Source organism: Erithacus rubecula, assembly GCF_903797595.1.
Source record: "Erithacus rubecula genome assembly, chromosome: 1".
NCBI classification, from domain to species: domain Eukaryota; kingdom Metazoa; phylum Chordata; class Aves; order Passeriformes; family Muscicapidae; genus Erithacus; species Erithacus rubecula.
The window spans coordinates 111,341,228-111,359,909 of NC_136658.1; the positions used below are offsets into that span (position 1 = coordinate 111,341,228).

The 18,682-nt window shown below is 43.3% G+C and overlaps 2 protein-coding genes across 3 annotated transcripts in view; one reads left to right on the forward strand and one right to left on the reverse strand.

The window, feature by feature from the left end:
- Nucleotides 1–10,532, forward strand: part of LOC306806988 (ankyrin repeat and SOCS box protein 11-like) — a gene marked incomplete at its 5' end in the record, with an annotated part of 13,100 nt that extends 2,568 nt beyond the window's left edge. Inside the window, 10 exon segments of the mRNA XM_079316186.1 lie at nucleotides 953–1,057; nucleotides 3,909–3,963; nucleotides 3,966–4,015; nucleotides 6,120–6,135; nucleotides 6,138–6,269; nucleotides 6,474–6,608; nucleotides 7,516–7,551; nucleotides 7,554–7,662; nucleotides 7,664–7,704; nucleotides 10,394–10,532. Of these exon segments, the coding sequence (XP_079172312.1) occupies nucleotides 953–1,057; nucleotides 3,909–3,963; nucleotides 3,966–4,015; nucleotides 6,120–6,135; nucleotides 6,138–6,269; nucleotides 6,474–6,608; nucleotides 7,516–7,551; nucleotides 7,554–7,662; nucleotides 7,664–7,704; nucleotides 10,394–10,518 (804 nt within the window). The 3' untranslated portion in view covers nucleotides 10,519–10,532.
- The window catches only part of IFNAR2 (interferon alpha and beta receptor subunit 2), an 844,054-nt gene that overhangs the window by 417,641 nt on the left and 407,731 nt on the right, over nucleotides 1–18,682 (reverse strand). The window lies entirely within an intron of this gene.

Consider the following 18,682-nt stretch of genomic DNA (forward strand, 5'->3'; position numbering starts at 1 on the left):
TTCTCTCTGGTGTGCAGCATAGCTGAAAAAATTAAACAGGACAGGGGTTTCAAATACAGTGCCCATGGGTTTGCTGTACAACAGAGCATGAATGCAAACACTGGTATTGCTCCTGTCCTGTGGCACTGGAAAGGCAGCTGGCCTTTGGAGAAATACTTAGACACACTGTGTCACAGTATGGTTATAAATTTTAGCATAGGACTTGTAAATTTGCTCTCTACTTGAGTGGCAGGGGTTTAACCTAAGCTGAATGTCTATGCCTGTAGGTATTAGCTAGGCTAAAGAATTATTTTTCTTGGCACAAAATAGATTAGGGTAAGAAAAAAGGCAAGCAAGCCTTGTGAAGGAGCCTGAACAGTTCAGCATCTCAAAATTATTAAAGAAGAAAAGTAAAGCCTTCAGGCAGAATTTGTTTTTCCATGTACTTTCTAACATTTTCAGTGAAGAGAATGATTAAACCTGTTACATGGTAGTCTGAGAGGGAGGATGTTATTTATAAATTGTCACTTCAAATAAAACTGCCAAGGACATGACAGAATTCATTTGATGGACAAGTCAACCCTGCTGTGAGGCTCTTAACAAAGTGTCAGAGAAGCTGGGATGCAATTTGTGACAAGAGCTCCCGAGGAAAGGTGGAGGCTGTTATGGTTTTGAGTGGGAGAATTGCAGGGTTCTGAAGTCTCCCTGTGAGACCCAGTAGCATTAAACTCGCGATCTTTGCTGAAACATGTTTTTAGCTGTTCATTTAGAAGTGCTGCCATAAAGCCTTCGTTCAGGTCCCTTAGTGAGCAGCCAGCTTTCTCAGGATTGCTGACCCCTCAGCTGCTCTGCTGAAATTAATTCATCAAACAGTTTCACCCCTGAGCCCACACTGATTTGAGTCCTGATCTGCCCTTACACATGGCTGTGCTTCCCCTGCCTCCCTGACCTGCTTTTGCTGCATAGCTGAAAGAGCTTCCATGCATTTGCTGTTCCAGGCAGCTGGGCAGACCGGTCCCCTCTCCATGATGCTGCCTTCCAGGGACGCCTTCTCTCTCTGAAAACCTTGATTGCACAGGTAAAAGCCCACAGGTAAAGAAAAGGCTGGGAAGCAAGGTGGTTTCACATGAATTGCATTTGTGGGCTGGTGAGCTGGTAATAGACTGCAACAGGGCATAAGAAATATGACTGTATGAATAAATATATCAGCACAAACACCTCTGGGCATGTATTAGTTTGCTCAGCTAAGAAGCTGGGGACACAGACTATCACAGCTTGCAGCTTGCTGTACAATAAACAATGATCCTTGTGCTCTTTCTCAATGATGAACCATGTAACTAGGCTTGAGAATAGGGGCAATAAATATATATGTAGGCTATTTAAAAAAAAAAAAAACAAACCAAAACCAAACAGTAAAAAGCTGCAAAAGTGCATCTTGCTTTTTATAAAGTCAGCCTACAACTCCCTGCTCCAAAAGGAACCAAGAGCTCTGGCAAAGGAAAAGAGGAGGAGAGAATACATGAGATGGAAAAGAAGCTGGATGTTAAAAGAGATAGGTTATGGTTCTTTGTGCTCTGCCAATCATCTTTCTTACCACTTTTGCCTAAACTGTGTCCTCATCTAGCACAAATAGGTAACTGTCCCCCTCTCCCTCTTGCCCCCAAGTCAACTGCAGGGAAATTAATTCCCTGAATGTAAAGCTTTTGACTTGGCTGTCAGACTTTTTATAGCCAAGGTAAATAATTTTTACCAGAGGCCCCAGCTCTAATGGAGAGCATCCTCGAGGAGTGGAGCTGTCAGTGTGAAAGTCTCTTCTCCAGACATCTCTTGAGGCAGAGCTGCAGCTAAAAAAAAGATGCTGCTTGTAGACACTCCCATTTTCTGATCCCTCTTTCCTTCACTTGCTGACATAAAGTGATTTTTATGGAAAAGGAAGTGATGGAGGTTAGAGACAAAAAGAAAGAGGCTTTATTCAGTTAGGGATTTGATGGTTTCCTGACCCCTCTATCTCCATTTATGCTGACCTTATGCCATGTTGTGGTTATTCAGTAGATGCCCTGGTTATTCACTATTCATGGTTGTACACTGAGGAAGCACCCAATGGTGTGGTTGTATCATTTAGTTAACCCACCCTTTCTACTTTCCCTAAGACATTTAATTTTGGGGGTAAAAGTGAAGGTCCTTGCTGATGAAAAGAGATCAAGACATCAGTGCCTGCAGAGCCTGAATTGGAGCTGAGTCACCACAGACTGATAAATGTAGGGATGAAGTTGTTCATGGAGCAGCAAAATCATTGCTTCAAAAATAGTTTCACTACTAGCCTGAAATGAAGTGTGGGACTGTACCTGAGTATCTGTGGGACACTCAGAAGTCTCTACTGCAGCACTGTGGCTTTCAAGAAAGCTGCTGAGGCTGTGGCTGCACAGGGAGTGCCTGGGCACAGGGAGGTGATATAGTGCTCAAGAACTCACCAACACCTGCTCCAATGCCTGAAAGAAGAGTTTGATTTTTCATGTACATTGAAAACAGGGTTCTCATGAGTGATGTTTGGCAAACAGCTATTTTAAGATGTACAACTTATTCTCTGTTTTGTATTGGCAGGAATTGCTGTTTTTCCCAAGATATCAGTGCTTATTCTTTCACTTGCTATGACTGAGTTTTATTTGTTATATATATATATATATATATATATATATATATATGAATAATGATTGAGAATAGGTCTCCTTATTAGGAGTCTCTAGAAGAAATTCATGTGGAAGGAATATGCTGATCACAAAGTATGAAACAACCATACAATTGGAAAATCAAATACTCTCTATTTTTTCAAGGTTTTATCTATTCCCCTAACACCATTGTAATGCATGAGAAATTTTACCAACAACTTTTACATTAATAATATTTTCACATGACTGAAAAATTGTTTTTCTATAATGCTTAGCCTGAAGTGTTTACAGTGCTTTTAATCCTCACAGCATCAGGACTGCTGACTTTTCTTGCCATGAGAGGTTGCTCTCAGGTGGTCCTTTCTGCCCATTGCATGGGGTACTGTGTGCCAAAAAGTGCATTGCTGCCATCTCGTGAGCTACCCTGTCTATAGCACATCAGGGAGACCAAATGTGCTTCAAAATATGACAGCAAGTGGAAAATGGAGCTGCTTCCAGGCCTGTTCTCACATATGCTTGTAAGATTCTAATCACCAGGATATTTAGCTGTATTCAGAGGAAAACACATATGACAACTGTTTTCCCCTTTGTGAATATTTCTGGTTTGTCTTTGTGCAATGATGTAGCAACTGTCAATTAGGGAAATACCTGAAATAAGGCATTTGTAAATCACTGTTCTTTCTTCCAGTGTAAAACATTTCCTGGATGGTCAGATAAGAGGAACTGATTTGTGGGTGGGATTTGACTCATCTCTCTTATAGGTTTACCAGGTGCTTATTACCTCTGAGTGAAACACACTTGGGCACCCCATGTAGTGAATAAAAGACTTTTAGGATACAATTTGTCTGCCCTACTGGAAACAGCTCTTCAGCACAGGATGAATCATATCCTAGGGAGTCCTGTTTTTCCCCACTGAGGGAGCTGCCAGCTCCAGCTGAGCTGCAGATACCTGTGCCACAAGCATCCTCATTCAGGGAGGTGAATCCCTCCGGCTGTAGCTCCTGGTGCAGGACTTATTGGGAAAGGGAGTGCCACTTACAAGTTAAAGAAATGTGATGTCCTTCCAGCAATTGACAGCACATCCTAAAGAGCTGGAAATAGAAGGCAGGGCTTGCAATAGCTCCCAGTTGAACCCCATCACCAGCTTTGTGGGGACAAGAACTGCATCACTGAGCAGCTCCAACCCAGCCAGCCTTTGCCTGGGCACACAGCAGTGGCTGTGCTGGAGGCAGGGCTGTCCCCTCACGCTGTCCTGCCTTGCAGGGCTTCAACGTGAACATGGTGACCACTGACCGGGTGTCAGCTCTGCACGAGGCCTGCCTGGGGGCCACGTGGCCTGTGCCAAGGTGCTGCTGGAAAACGGGGCCCAGGTAAGAGCTGGGATGCCACTGGGACACGGGCACCTGGGATGGATATCCCATGTCAAAGGGGATGTTGGACCTGCTGTCCATGTGGGCATCTCAGACAGAAATGTGGAAAAACATTACGGTTTTTCCTGGCTGGTAGATTTGTCTTCCCTTGTATCACCCCTTTATCTTTTGTTTTCCTTTTGTGTGTGAAACACACTCACCATTGATGAAAACAAATGAAAGAGTGAAATAACCTTGAAGAAAGTAACTCACATTTTTACCCTCCCCCTTGTGAGGTTATTGACCTCCAGTGTTCTCAGCAGCAACTTTTTCAAGTTACCTTAAATAAGCAAAGCAGCTAATAGTTGCTATAAAGGTTATTTATTTCAAAGCACATCAGTCTCACAGGCATGCAGAAAAGCAATGGCAAAAGCTCAAAAGCTAAAGGCAAGAAACAAATGGCTAAAAAGCATGGCTAAAAAGCCCCAACTCTCCCCAATACATATTTTATATATGATTTTCCCAACAAACGACACAAACTCAGACCACCACTCCTTAACCTTTAGAATTCTAGATTTTTAACTAGCCAGGTTACATATAGAACTACACATACAACCTATCTTGTTCTATCTGCAAAATGTAAACAATATTCTTACTATAGCTCTATTATGTCTAAGTACTGTCTGCAACTATGGTCCTGGAGTCCCTACTGAAAACAGCAGTATGTTTGCAACCTTCACTAGAACTCTCACTGCAACTTTGGCATTTCAAACCTTTCACTTACCAAAAGCATTAGAGCTCACCCTAAAACTTAATTACTTCTATTTAAATGTCTACTTTATGTGTGAGTGGCTTAATGTACTTCGACCCATCCAAATGCTTTGACTCAATTTCTGCACTCTGATCTCTATCTGAAGAATTCAGAGAGACCCCTGACTCATTGACTCCAACACCCCCTCAGCAATGATCACTGGAATTACATCTAGTTTTCTATGGGAAGGTTTGGGAATCTCTTATAAATAAAAATGAATGTGCTTGAAGCAATGGAACACTTTAGCTGCTAATAAAATAACAATTCCCACAGTTGTACCTAAAGCAGAATACATGTTCACAAAAGAGATTAAGGAATGGATGAAATATATAAGAATATTTTAATGTCAGCTGGGTTTTCAAGTAAAATTTATATGGCAAGAAAACAAGCAGCACCAAAAGAGTCAAGAGACCTCCAGTGCCTCCAGCAGCCCCAGCCACACCTGCCTGATGGCACTGGGAGGGGGTGAGGGCAGTGGAAATTTTACAAATTGGCGTGTGATTGCATAATCCATTGCTCTTCTCCAGTGTGCCACAGAGTTAAAGAAATGCAGATTTGCTTAAATTGTCCCTGAGGGCTCGCTATGTGTTTAAACATAGCATAGACAGGGGTGTGGTGTAATTCTTGGGTGTCCTGTGCAAGGCAGGAGTTGGACTCCATGATCCCAATGGACCCCTTCCAACTCAGCTATTCTGGGATTCTGTGATCCTGGGATTCTGGGATCCACAGCTCTGCTGTCCCAATGGAGAATGGCAATAGAGGTTCTTGCCAGGTCTTTACATCAGAAGCTGGGGAAGAAAATTTCTGTCTTGCATAGACACAGATGATATCAAGTCTTCAAGCTCATTTTCTGTTTGGGATTATGTTTCTGTGAAAATTCTTTTGCTGGGAATGGTTTTCAGGTGAAAGTATTAAACAGAAAGTAAGTGTTTTCATTTAGAAAGCAAAGCCATTTTCTTTTGAGGGTGTTCCACCTTGAGGCTGGTGCAAACTAAAGAATCTTGAAACTACTCAACTTCTTCACATTAAAACTAAGAAAGAATAAAAAATTGCAATTTTTAGCAGGTTCAGCAGGAGCATTCATAGCAGGTGGGGTTTTTGCCTTATGGCACTCACTAACTGGGAAAAAGAGCAGATATCAAAGGAGAATGTTATATATGTTATATCACAATATACAGCCCAGAAAGCTGTAAATAAGTAATTCCTGAGGTTACACTAGACAGGAGTCTCACTCTGGCGTGCTCCTGGTGTACCCAGGCGTGCAGCAAGGGCGCTCCTCTGGAGCAGGGCTATCCTGAGTGTGTTTCCTGGCAGGTGAACGCTGCCACCATCGAGGGGTGACCCCTCTGTTCAATGCCTGCTGCAGTGGCAGTGCAGCCTGTGTCAGCATGCTGCTGGAATTCGGGGCCAAGGCACAGCTGGGGAGCCACCTGCCCTCGCCCATCCACGAAGCTGTCAAGAGAGGTAATGTTTGGGTGTGAGGGGTGTGAGCCCAGCCAACAATAACTGCATGACAAACCTGTCTTTTGTCTTGTCAAAGCATTTAAATATTATTTCCATATCAGTGAAGATGAACAGGTTTGGCTTTTTCACAGCTCTTGTGGCTCAGAGCTGTATCTGGGTGTGTTCTGCTCTGCACCAGTGCAGTGAGAGCTCTTCCCTCCACAGGTCACAGGGAGTGCATGGAGACCCTCCTGGCCCATGAGGTTGACATTGACCAAGAAGACCCCCAGCACGGCACCCCTCTCTACATGGCCTGCACGTACCAGAGAACAGAATGTGTCAAGAAGCTTTTGGAGCTAGGTGCACCTGGAAGGGGGGCTGGGGGAGAGCTATGGTGGTGTGAGCCATGCTGCTGGTCTCTCTGAGTTGCCTCTCTACTTAAAACACCAGGGGTTATTTCCACAGTTCTGGAGCCTGACTCTCTCAGACTCATTCGAGGCCATTAGAAACTTCTCCTGTATTGATAAAGAAATTATGATTTCCTAAGTGAAAAGCCTTCTTAATTTCAGACACCTCCCTGAGGCTATTTGAATGTGAAAACAGAATTCTTTTAGTTTTCCAGAATGATAACAGGAAGCACAGAAAATACTGGCTAATATTACTCACAAAATAAACTCCTAACATAGCAGTTTATCAGAACCATTAGCTTCACCCCCTCCTCAGTGGATGATGAGGGCAGCAGTAAAGCTGCTTGGAAGAATAATCACTGCAGGTCCAGGCACAGCCTATGAACTAGCATTAATTTTTGCTGTTAGTGTGCATTAGCTGACTTACACCTGCTCAAAGTGTGGCCCTGCTGTGCCCAGCCAGCCTGGGGCAAGCATTTTGTTTGCTGTGCTCCTAGAGTTATTACAATGAAATACTGAAAGATTTTGTTGGGTTTTTCTCCCCCTGGGTATTGAAATGTTAGATTTTATACCATTAACAATTTGCAAGAGTGCATGGTAGGCTTTGAACATGTAATGGATTGAAGGTCAGGCTGCTCAATGCTGAGCACTGCTGACAGGGTTTGGTGGCCCAGGGCACTCTTACAGAGCAGTGTGTGAGCTGGTGAGCTCTGCACAGCTGCTGCTGAGAGATGGGGATGTCCTGTGTGCCATCCACCCCTTTATTTATGGAGGCTCCTGGTGGAAACCAGCCAGTGTGGTGCAGGCTCAGACAGCCCCTGCTGCCCACCAGATCTAACCACGAGCTCTTGTTCCCCAAGGAGCCAGTGTGAACGTGGGGAGGAGACTGGACACCCCCTGCACGCAGCAGCCAGGAAATCCAGTGTGGAGATAGTTGTCCTGCTGGCAGACTATGGTGCTAACCCAAAATGCAGAAATGCTGACTTCAAATGTGCCCTGGATCTTGCCACCCCACAGCAAAGTGGAGCAGGCGCTTCTGCTCCGGGAAGGTAATGGTTTCCTTTCTTCACTTTTTTAAGTAAGGCAATATTTATATCCTTTACCTAAGTAGGTTTTTTAACTGTTTTTATAAGTAATGCACTATATAATTCTCTTACTTTTTCTGCTGCCTTCAAACCTCCAACACATCACACAGAAATCTGTTTTTGTTGTTAGAGCAGCCACATGGTGCTATGGTTTTAGCGGGTAAATCAGTCAATTATTCTCTGCTTTCTTTTCCTGTCTATTAAAGGAAAATCATATTATTTACCTAGTGGGACTCTTCGGGTTAGAAAATACCATGAAAGTTTATTAATAGACAATATTTAATACCACCATCCAGTGTTCAGCCTTGCACCACAGCTCAATGAGTGTGTCCCCTGTTGCCAGGAGAAAGCAAAGCTCTTTGCCAGACAACTCTTCAGCTTCACAGCTCTTCCATGTGACTCCTGGGGCTGCAATCCCAGCACAGATCAGAACTTTGCTGTTCCCTTCCTGCAATTAATTATCTTTTCAGTTTACTGGAAGAAAACTCTGAGCAGAAATTAATCAGGATCCTCTTGTGCCATTTTCACCTGCACAACATTTGGCCAGAACTTCATGCATCCAAGAGCAATATCCCTGTACCATGGGCTTGCTGAATCAGTTCCCCCCTCCTCTAATCTCTGTGTTTCCCAGCTCACTGGTATCCTCTCAGTTGGTCTGTGTCCCCTGAGGCTCCTCTGACTCAGAGAGTGATTTGTGCTCCCCCCATGCAAGGCAGCCTCTCACCTTCCTGAGCCTGCTCACAACCACCAAGGACCAAAGTGTGCTGTGCACAAAAAAAACCCCAAAAAATACTTCTAGCAGCTCTTGCATGGTAAATTAATAAATGTCAGTGGTGCACATAGGCTGTGTGCAGACCCTCTGAACACAGGTGGGCTTTATGGAGGAAATGAAACATTGGCTTAATACCCTTCTGTCCTGCTCCCTTTCTCCATGACTTTTCATGCAAAGCTTTAATTTGTCATGTCTAAAACCTTCTGGGAGGAATTTTGTTTGAATGCTTCTCACCTTGTGTGACTTCTGTCCCCACACCTGAGTTGCCCAGGTCTCAGTGGCAGACTGTGGGAGTAAAGGAGTGCTGCCAAGTGTCCTGCTACCATTGCCCTGAGTGAATCAGAGTTTGTGTAGATAAAGAAATATCCTTAAGATAAATAATTTTCTCTTCTCAAACTTTCCTTCTGACTTCCACTCTCAGCTTGTCACCCTCTTCTCCCATAAAGTCAGAAAGGTTCTAAAAGCATTTCAGTTCTTGCTGACTCTTTGTTTTTAGGCATGAAGTTTTCTCAGTTTCCTCACATTTGGTTCCACTTTCAGATATTTTGCTATGCTTAACATGCAACTACTCTTTTCCCCTACTTCTGTGTTTTCTGAGGTCCTTATGTATGAATAAGAACCCTAGACTAAAGAGTTTCTCTACCCCTAACTTCTCTGCTGAGGTTAGATGGATTCCTTTAATTGCTCCTCTCCCTAGCTATTAAGTCATGTGAAATATAAAATGTGTCTGTTTTCCAAAGTACTTTAGGAGATGGTAGTTCCTTTCTTCACTTCCAGTGACAGTACTACAAATGTTCTTTTTTATAGATCCCATATTTTCTATTAATTTCTTCTCAGAGGGCATATTATCAGCCTGCTTAAGCTCCTAAATTTTCCCATAGTAAAAGCACAGATTATGTAGTTTACCTGTAAGATACAAGTACAGACCATTAAGCCCACAACTCTACCTATTACTTGTCAAACTCTGCTGTGATTGCTACTGTTAGACAGAAACTGGAAGGGAAGGGCAAGAGGGGTTCAAAAACTGAGCACCTCTGGGCAGGTGAAAAGGTTGCACCTGGAGCAGCTCTGATGACAGGAAAATGAAGGGGAGGCAGGGACACACTCACTAGCAGGGACACACTCACTAGCAGGGTGCATTTGCACATGCAAGCTTGTAGTGGCAGAAGCAAGGGAGCCTCATATCCAGGGGGTTTGTGCCTGGCATGCACCTCACCTGATCCGTGTGGGGTGTAGTGGGACAGCTCCTGGTCAGAATAATATAATATTCTGAGACATAAATATAATATATAAATAAAATATAAATATAAATATAATATAAATATAAATAAAAATAAATATAAATAAAATAAATATAAATATAAATATAAATATAAATATAAATATAATATAAATATAAATTCTGGTCATGCAAAAAGCCTAAGTTGCAGTTACTACTTCTGCAGGTACCTGCTGAGATGCCAGTAGTTGAAAAAGTGTGTTCTGTGTGTATGAACAATTAACTGTACTTATCCTTTATCCTCACAAAACTGCTGGGGGCTGTCTTATATCCTGAGCAAGGGCTACACATTCCAAAGCTCTCTCTCCAGTGCAGACACTTTATGGTATTTTAGGTGTTTGCTCAAGAAAAGATACCAAACAGCCTAGTTGTGCATACAGAAAAGGGTGATTAGTGCTCACAGTTTTCAAATTGCTGATCCAGCTCTGAGAACACAAGTTAAATATGAACAATGATGTGTCTAACTCTCTCTGACTCCAGCAAGTGCAGTGTAGCGCTGCGTGGCTGCGCTGCTCTGAGCGGCAGACCCTGCTGGTGCTGGCTGTGCGGCTCACGCTGGTGGTGGGTCTGGGGGTGCTCACTGCTGCCTCCTGTCCCTGCAGGTCCTGCCAGCCTCGCCCAGCTGTGCCGGCTGTGCATCCGGCGGCGCCTGGGTCGCTCCTGCCTTTCCACGGTGCACAGGCTGCAGCTGCCCGAGCCACTGCAGAACTTCCTGCTGCACCGGTAGGGCTGCGCCTGCCTTCACACTGGGAAACACAGAGGAACAGATGGCTCTCTGCTCCGAGATTGTTGTAGCAAAGAAAAAAAATTCAAAGGCATCATTTACTGTCTTCTGTGGCTACCAAACATTGGCTGCTATGTGACAGTGAAAATTGAAAACTCCTTTTCACAGGCAGTGGATGGTACTGTGGATACAGTGCCCTCACAATCTATTGCCGCATCGACTTACACCGGCCTGGGAAGTTCCCTAAACAGCTCACTTGACACGTTTGTAAATGCATATGCACATGTCCATTCACACACAGAGAGATTTACCCTGCGTTTAGGGCTATATTTATCTGTGCAGCATCTTTCTTCCCTTTGTCTATCCAATCTCAATGCCAAAATCAAGGCAGTGGATGTTTTTCTTCCATTAGTATGTGAAAATGAAAGCTTTCAGTGAGAAACATCAGATGTACACAATATACTGTCTGTCTTTTATCAGCTTTGATTTTGCATCCTTTAATCTCTTTCCTATTGTTTACTGGAGCCCTATCAATTTCCAGCAGTCTCTGGCTGCCCAGCCACTGTACATCCCCGAGCACAGCCATCCCCAGTGCTAACACATCTTGTCCTTGGAGGTACAAGTGATGTTATGAAAGCAAGAGCAGGGTTTTCAAGCAAACCCACAAAAATGTGTCAAAGTCTAAAAAAACCTTTTTGTCTCTTCTAGAAAAAAAATTCCTCCAAAGTTATATCACCTGAGATCTGGCTGCATTTATTACATGAACATTTTTTCTTAGCTTAATTTCATAGCAGAACTGCAAATATTTTTATAGGCATAAAAGGTGATATTTCAACGTCCATCCTTTGCAAGGTTTAAAGAAAAGCAAAGGAGTTCTCCTTCTTTTGGCTTTGCATGCTTGACATTTCTCAAGGTAAGTCCTTGAATTGTGGAGCTGGAGAGAAGCAAGGCCACTAAAGACAATTGTGCATCACCCAAATGTTGTCCTTTTGGATTGGATTGTTATTGGATAAATGTTGGATTTTCCTCACCAGGAGTGGTTTGCAGGCTCTGCTCCCTCACTCCCTATTCTAGAGGTTTGAATTACCTCCCTAGGAGAAAGGATTTTTTTGATTGTTATAACCTTGTCCATTGTGTATTTGTTTAAATAATGTGGGGATTAGTAGCTTGGAAACAGCAGGGCTGAAAGCATACACCTTTTTGACTTAAGAAATGTGGGATCCAGTGATAGTTGCTATTCCTGTTTGACTTCATTAAAGTTTATTTTGTTTTATCTGGGGAGGTTCTTCCAGGGGATGAAACATTTCTTCAGAGCCAAGTTTTGGTAAACTTCTGCCATGAGACAGGCAATAGTGTTTCACCAGCTGTAGCAAACTGAGAAGCAGAATTAAAAGCAGTCTGTCTCCATTTTGCTCAACTTCACAGGTTCAAGAGGCTGCTGACACATTTTCAGGCTGTGAAATATAATGGTTTCTTTATGAGTTAGGCATACTGGCACCAATTTTCACTGCCCATACATCTTAATTCAGAGGGAATTGGCCTCCTGGAGCCCGGACACAGGACTGGCTCCCAGCAGAATTCGAGCTCCTGCCCCTGCTCCAGCAGCAGCAGTCTCTGGTTCAGTGCTAATCCCTTAATGTCACCATGACAGTTTCTCTGAGACAAAGGTCTAATGTTTCCCATACTTCTTTATGATTAATTCAGCATGAGTAAGACAAATTGAGCTTTCAGCAGCCCATGAGACTGGACCTTCAACATTACAGCCAAAACTGGATGCAGTTTTCAGCCTGTGTTTGCACATATTGAATGTTATCTGATGGCAAGAGCTATTGCCCATAAAGTTGTCAGTGACATCAATGACCTTGTACGGTATAAAACTTCATGAATCTCATATTTGAACACTAAATTCTCAAGAGCCTTTGAAAATCAAATACTATCAGAAAGAAATGTCTATATTAATCTGATGTCAGCAGATCTCTCTCAGTTCTGTGTTTACTGCAAACTCACCTGCTCTGCTAAGAGAATGGCAGTGAGAATACCACCTGCTCTCTAAATGGAGAGACAGAGCCTCAGATGTGTGAGCTGTCAGACTTGCACTGCAATCAAGGGACTGAGGCAATTTATGGGATCTATTTCAGAATGTATAATGCTGAATTGATTTTCTTCTGCAATCATCAATGAAAGCAGTATTTCACTTGCATAGGATTTTAAATTGAAAAAATACATCTCCATTAAGAAAATGCAAAGTCTTTTCAACCTCTCAGAAAGTTTTATCTCAAGAAGCAGGGGAAAGTGCCCTATATTTATTTCTGATATTAGCTTCCTATGAAAAAAAATCACATTACCTTTCCTTCCTGGAGACATCATTCTCTCTGAAATTCTGTAAATCAGAGAGCCTGACAGCCTTAATAAATCAGAGGAGAAGTTCAGAACTCCTGAGATCAAGAAATTTAATTAGAAACTTTACCTAGACTTCCTTGCTCTTACTTCCAAATGAGAAGCCACCCATTTAATTCTCATGGACTATGCTTTGTGTCATAACAATGCATGGAAATACTGAGGAAATAGCTGGAGGAAGTATTAATTTTTTTTTTTCAAAAATGCCATCTCATGTGAGGATAAGGAAAGACTGGACAATTTTCTAAGAGGTTATTGACTCTCAGCGATTTTTCAAAATGAGTTTGGAAAACATCTGTCAGCTGCTTTTCTGAAGGTGAGAGAAGAGAAACTCATCTCACAAGGTCTCTTTCCTTTAAAACAAGTGGTGTCTTCTCTGTCATTCCATGTTCCATGTTGACTGAAATGAGTTATTTGGGTAAGGTATGGTTTTCCTGGGGATACTGACATTTTTATCTGCTGCAATTCCACTGCTATACAGTGCTCTCTCAGTCTCTTGCCCAAAACCTGGCTCCACAGGTTTCCCTGTAGCTTGAGATTATTTTTTCCAAGTTTTCTCTGCAAGCATTCTGGTCAATGGCCCACATCCTCAGCGACATACAACAGTGGGTGTAAATTGGCTGACACATTTTGGGAGGGCTTAATAAACAATACTTCTTAAGGTAGCTAGGAAAAGAAGTTTCATTCTGATTTGGCTCCAAAAGGATCTCTGTTTTGATCTCCTGATGAGCCTGCTGGCTTCAAGGTGAACCTCTGTTCCTACAGTGCATCTCTGTTACTGGCATTAAACAATCCTCCATCCTCTCCAGGACTCAGCTTCTCACAGCAGATCTGCCAGTCCCTGAATTCTGTCTGTCCAGTTAAATCTGCCATTCAGAGAGTGAAATTTAAAACTGTAGGGAAATGCTGGACTGTTGAAACGTGTTGGTGTACTGTAGGAGCTGAAATTCCCCTCATCTGCCTTGAGGTGCCAACACCCCACCTTCCCAGGCAGATGCAGGCTGTGGGGGAGATGTCTGTCTGTCTGTCTGTCTGTCTGTCCACCTGTGTGCTCTCTCTTTTTGTGAATTGCCTGTGCCACTTTGGGCAGTGGGACAGGAGGATTTTCTCCTCCTGACTCTGTCTTCCCCCAGCAAACTTGACCCTGGCCAACATCCTCCTCAAGGCACTGAGATTTCTTCTCTCCACACATGCCAGAAATAAATGTTGTGTTTCCCCTGTGCAAACCCCTGCAAACAAGGTCAGTGTCCCCTTGGTGACCCTGCCTGCTCTGCTCTGCAGGGTAGGGCACAAGGGCTGCCCAGCACCTTTCTGTCCCAAGCCTGACCCCCTCCTGCTGTTGACATTTAACACCCCTCCAGCCTTTATTGGTTTCAAAATATTGGTGGTGTGTCCCAGCATGGCTTTAGGGCAAGTCTGATAAGAATGAAAATGAAATATATTCACTGACTCTTTGCTGAAAAGTCTATCTGACCTGGGGTGATAGTTCTTGATGCCTTTGTGCAATTTTTTTTTCCAGAAATCACCATTTCTCACATGCCAACTGCTCCTCACTGTTTTCTTTTAATGTTCTGAGTGAGATGTATATTATTGTCAAATACAGATTATTCCACACAGAAATTCTATCTAATTTGATTTTTATTTCTTGAAAGTTCCTTATTCTTAAATTTTATACTATTTGTAGAAACTATGTATATTGCAGCAAATGAAAAACCATGTCATGTTTAAAATTGAAAAATCTTTAATAAAGGGTATCAGGAGTTGCAGAATAAAGCATAATCTGCATATTCAGTTGAGAACAACATCTGGAAGGGGGGAGACAGATGAACCAGCAGAGCATGTCCTATCTGCAGGGCTGTGACCTCACTGTCATCATGGAGATGTGGGATGGCTTCTGTGACTGGAATGTTAGAATGGGGGATACAGGATCTTGGGAAGGGCAGGCATGCTGTGGAGGAGCTGCCTCCCTCTCTGTCAGGGACCAGCTGGGGTGCATGGATCTCATCCCATCAGGGGTGTGGATGAGGTCTTTGGGGTCAGGGTTAAAGGGAGGGTAGGGACATTATGGTGGGGTCTGCTACAGACCTCACATGCACAAGCCCTGTCCTCATGGGGAACTTCTGCTACCCCAGTATTTGCTGGAAGGCCAAGACAGTGGGGTGTAGGCAAACCAGGAATTTCCTGGAATGCATTAATAGAAACTTCCTTCTCCAATGAGGAGAGGGGCTGTGCTGAACTCTGTTCTTCCCAACAAGAAGATGCTGTGGGGAAGGTGAAGCCCAAGGGAAGCCTTGGCTGCAGTAACCATGGGATGCTGGAGTTCCTTAGGGTACCTGGAAATGTTGAAGGCCAGGCTGGATGGAGCTTTGAGCAGCCTAATGGAAGATGTCCCTGCCCATGGCAGGGAGTTTGGAATGAGATGATACATAAGGTCTCTTACAATCCAAACCATTCTATGATTCTGTGAATTTTGCAGCATCCTGCCATATTTTTATCTGTTTGTTACCAGGGACTTGCTAGCAGTACAAGTTTTTGGTGAATGGTTCCTTTTTTGCCAGGTCTACCTGCTGACTATAGAGGTTAACATGCCCTAACAGAGTAGGAATTAAATGAGAAGAGAAGGAGATGTAGAGGTTTCTGGAGAAAACTTGTTCTAACTTTGATTTTTTGTCCTAGGAATGCGAGTGAAATGTGGGAGATTTTGTCTTAGGGAGAGAAGAATTACAGACTCCACAGACTTACTCATTTTATGTTATTCATATAATTCTCCAGCAGTTTCACAAACATGCTAATTATTTTTTAATTATTTTATTTTAATTATTTTTAGGGGGAGGGCAAGTTATTGTTCTCTGCACTTTTCTTGCATTAGATGCTGACTAAATACCTATTTTACTCTGGTCACAATGAACAAATTGTTATGGGCAGTGGCAGTAGCCCTGAATTTCTTGGAAGGTTGATTTACTAATCCCCATGGGGGTGATAGGGTTTATTAACAGTGAAAACAAGGCTTTTTTTTTTTTTAATGTGTTCTGCATCAAAAAGAAAAAAAAAGTGTACTCATCAAGCTATGTAGAAACTAGAAACTTCATTCTGACTCTATCACAAGTAAGTAAATTAAAATATTTTTAAGGACATTGGCCCAGAGGGTCATTCTTTGCATATTATTTATATCTCATTATCCTAGAGGGAGATGCTTGCTCTTAACTGTTTCAGAGGGTGAGTTCCTGCTGCCTGGAGCCTGATGTGTATAAAAATACTTTGACTTTGTCCCAGCAGCTTTGTGCCTTTCATCACTGAGTACCTGTTGAAGACCACTTATCCTCAAATATCCCAGAGTAGCTACTAATGAATGAATGTGGTAATTTTTCTTCGCTACTTTTACTTTCAGGGTCACTACAGATTTACATCAATACATATATTAAATATGGCATCCTGAATAATTACAGTGACTGTAATTGAACAGATTTTTTGGGTTGGGAATTTCCAAGACTTCAATGAAAACTTTCCTCTAAATCAATGCCAACAAGGAAAAGTAATTCCAGCTTGTTTCCACAGGCAGGTTCCTACAGGCTGTTGGTATAGAGAGGGCCAGACATTTCCCCCTGAGCTGACACTGCTTTTTTTCTCTCTAAGTTTTACCCCCAAAACCCACTCACTGTGAGCATCCACTATTTCAGGGCACCACAGCTGCCCTGCTGGGTGTCTGGCAGGATGACACCTCATTTGATATTTATGAAAGTCTTTGAGCTGAAATGATTTACTGTGCAGAAAATGTCCCTGTCTGCTATTTATCCATTGTCAATGGCTGAGAATACCTGGGCTTTTCCTGCTTGCAGCAGCTTGGGAAAAAATATGGATTTGCCACTGACCATGAAATTACTCATTAGGGTTTTTTTTTTTCTGTTTTTTTTATATGTCTTAAGCATGTGACTAAAAAGGCTCATCCTTGATACATTTCAACAGATAATTCTCTTTGCTGGTACAAATCTCTAGCAAATTTAGTGAGTGAGGGGCTTGTTCCAGATCTTCAGCTGCCTGCCTCAATGCTGTCACAAGAACAGGTGATGAGAAAATAATAACCACCTTTTCAGGTTGAAAATGAATTAGAGAGCTCTTGTTTTGTGGTCTGCATGTGCAGACAGCTCCCAGGTCTGCTCTGAAGAGGGCAGGTGTGCCCCCAAGCAGTCAGGGGGGACATGTGGGCTCTGAGGATGCAGAAGCCTATGGCTCTGACCCTCACTGCCTCCCTGCAGCCCAGCCAGGGCAAGAGCTGGCTGCAGACCTTGCCCTCCACCCTCAGCCCTGTACAGCAGCTTCCAGAGGAGCTTTTCCTTCTGCAGCAACATCAGATATTCAAATGAGTGGCCAAGCTGGATACAGGACTAAGACAAATCTTGTATACTTGTCACTGTGCTCAGCCCATAATCCTTTAGGGAGGGAAACTCTTATTTTTACAGCATCAGCATTGTAAATCAGCACCCATTGGCTGTTTCAGAGGATTTCCAGCCTCATGCAAATCAAAAGCCAGGCTGTGCTCAGGGAAGCAAAGGAAACTTCTACCAAGACACACTACTGCTGCAGCTGGATGCTTACTGCAGTGCCAACCTTGAATTTTCAACAAGGAAAATATGGATAGCTCCTTGTTCAAGCAGCTAATCTGTCCAGCACCAGGTGAGTGGATTTCTTAGAATCAAAGAATGTTGGGAACAGTTCAGATCCTATGAGCTTGAATATTCCACACACCCTCTTCTCCACTGCACCAAATGCCATCTTCCAAAAGCAGGGCAGGGCGACAAGTGGGTTGTTCAGGGGAGCTGAGTAATTTCACCCACCTTGTTAATATGCTAACAATCCTTACCAAAATAGAATGGGAACACCTGCAGTGTCTGGGATGCTGGGGGGAACAGACACAGATGTAGGGTCTGGGGACATTTTCTTTGGCTGCTATTATTGCTCAAGCAGTTGAGCTGGCAATGTTGCTTTCTGAAGCCTATCTTTAGAAGCCAAGGGACAAGGAGATAATGGACAAGGGTTTAGGAGATCATGGATAACTTTTGTGTAAGTCCACAAACTGCATTTTGTAGAAGTGATGATGTGTTGTCAGGTTCCCCAAGGAGAGCTCCTGCTCCTGGGAGGTCACTTTGTGAGATCTGCTGGCTATTCCCATCACAGGCAGAGGTGTGAAAAGATGTGCCAGATGAGGGAAGTTCCTAGAGGCAGCTCCAAGGCCTAGAAAGCAGCTTGTGGGGGTGGGTGGAAGAGCTTATTGAAATGTAACGTGCTCGATAAGCAGTGAGCACCTAACCCCAGGGAAACTGCGGAAGGGAAGCACCAGGGCAGGGGAGGCTCTCACTTCACCATCCCATGACCCTCTCTTCACCATTCCATCTGCCTTTCCACTCCTCAGCAGTCACTGCTGCTGCCTCCTGGCTCTGATAAGCAGTGGGAAGAGACAGAGACTAGGGAAAAGCATGGAAAGTTGCTTTGTTTGGGAAGACCCACCCTGCAGGGAACATGCTGTGTGTGGGACCTGCCCTGTGAGTGCTGCTTAGCAGGGCCAGCCCAGTTGGCCTCTGTGGCTCTGAGCTTATTTGTGCCACATTTGGGTTTTCTCCACACTGGTCTAACCACTGAATTAGTGGAAAACTCTATTTTTTTTTTAATGTTAAGTTTCTGACAAAATTAATATATTTGAGGAAGCAATTTATCTCTCTTCAGAAATGGCTATTTTACACTGGAAGATTTGGGAACCAAAAAGATTTGCCAGCAA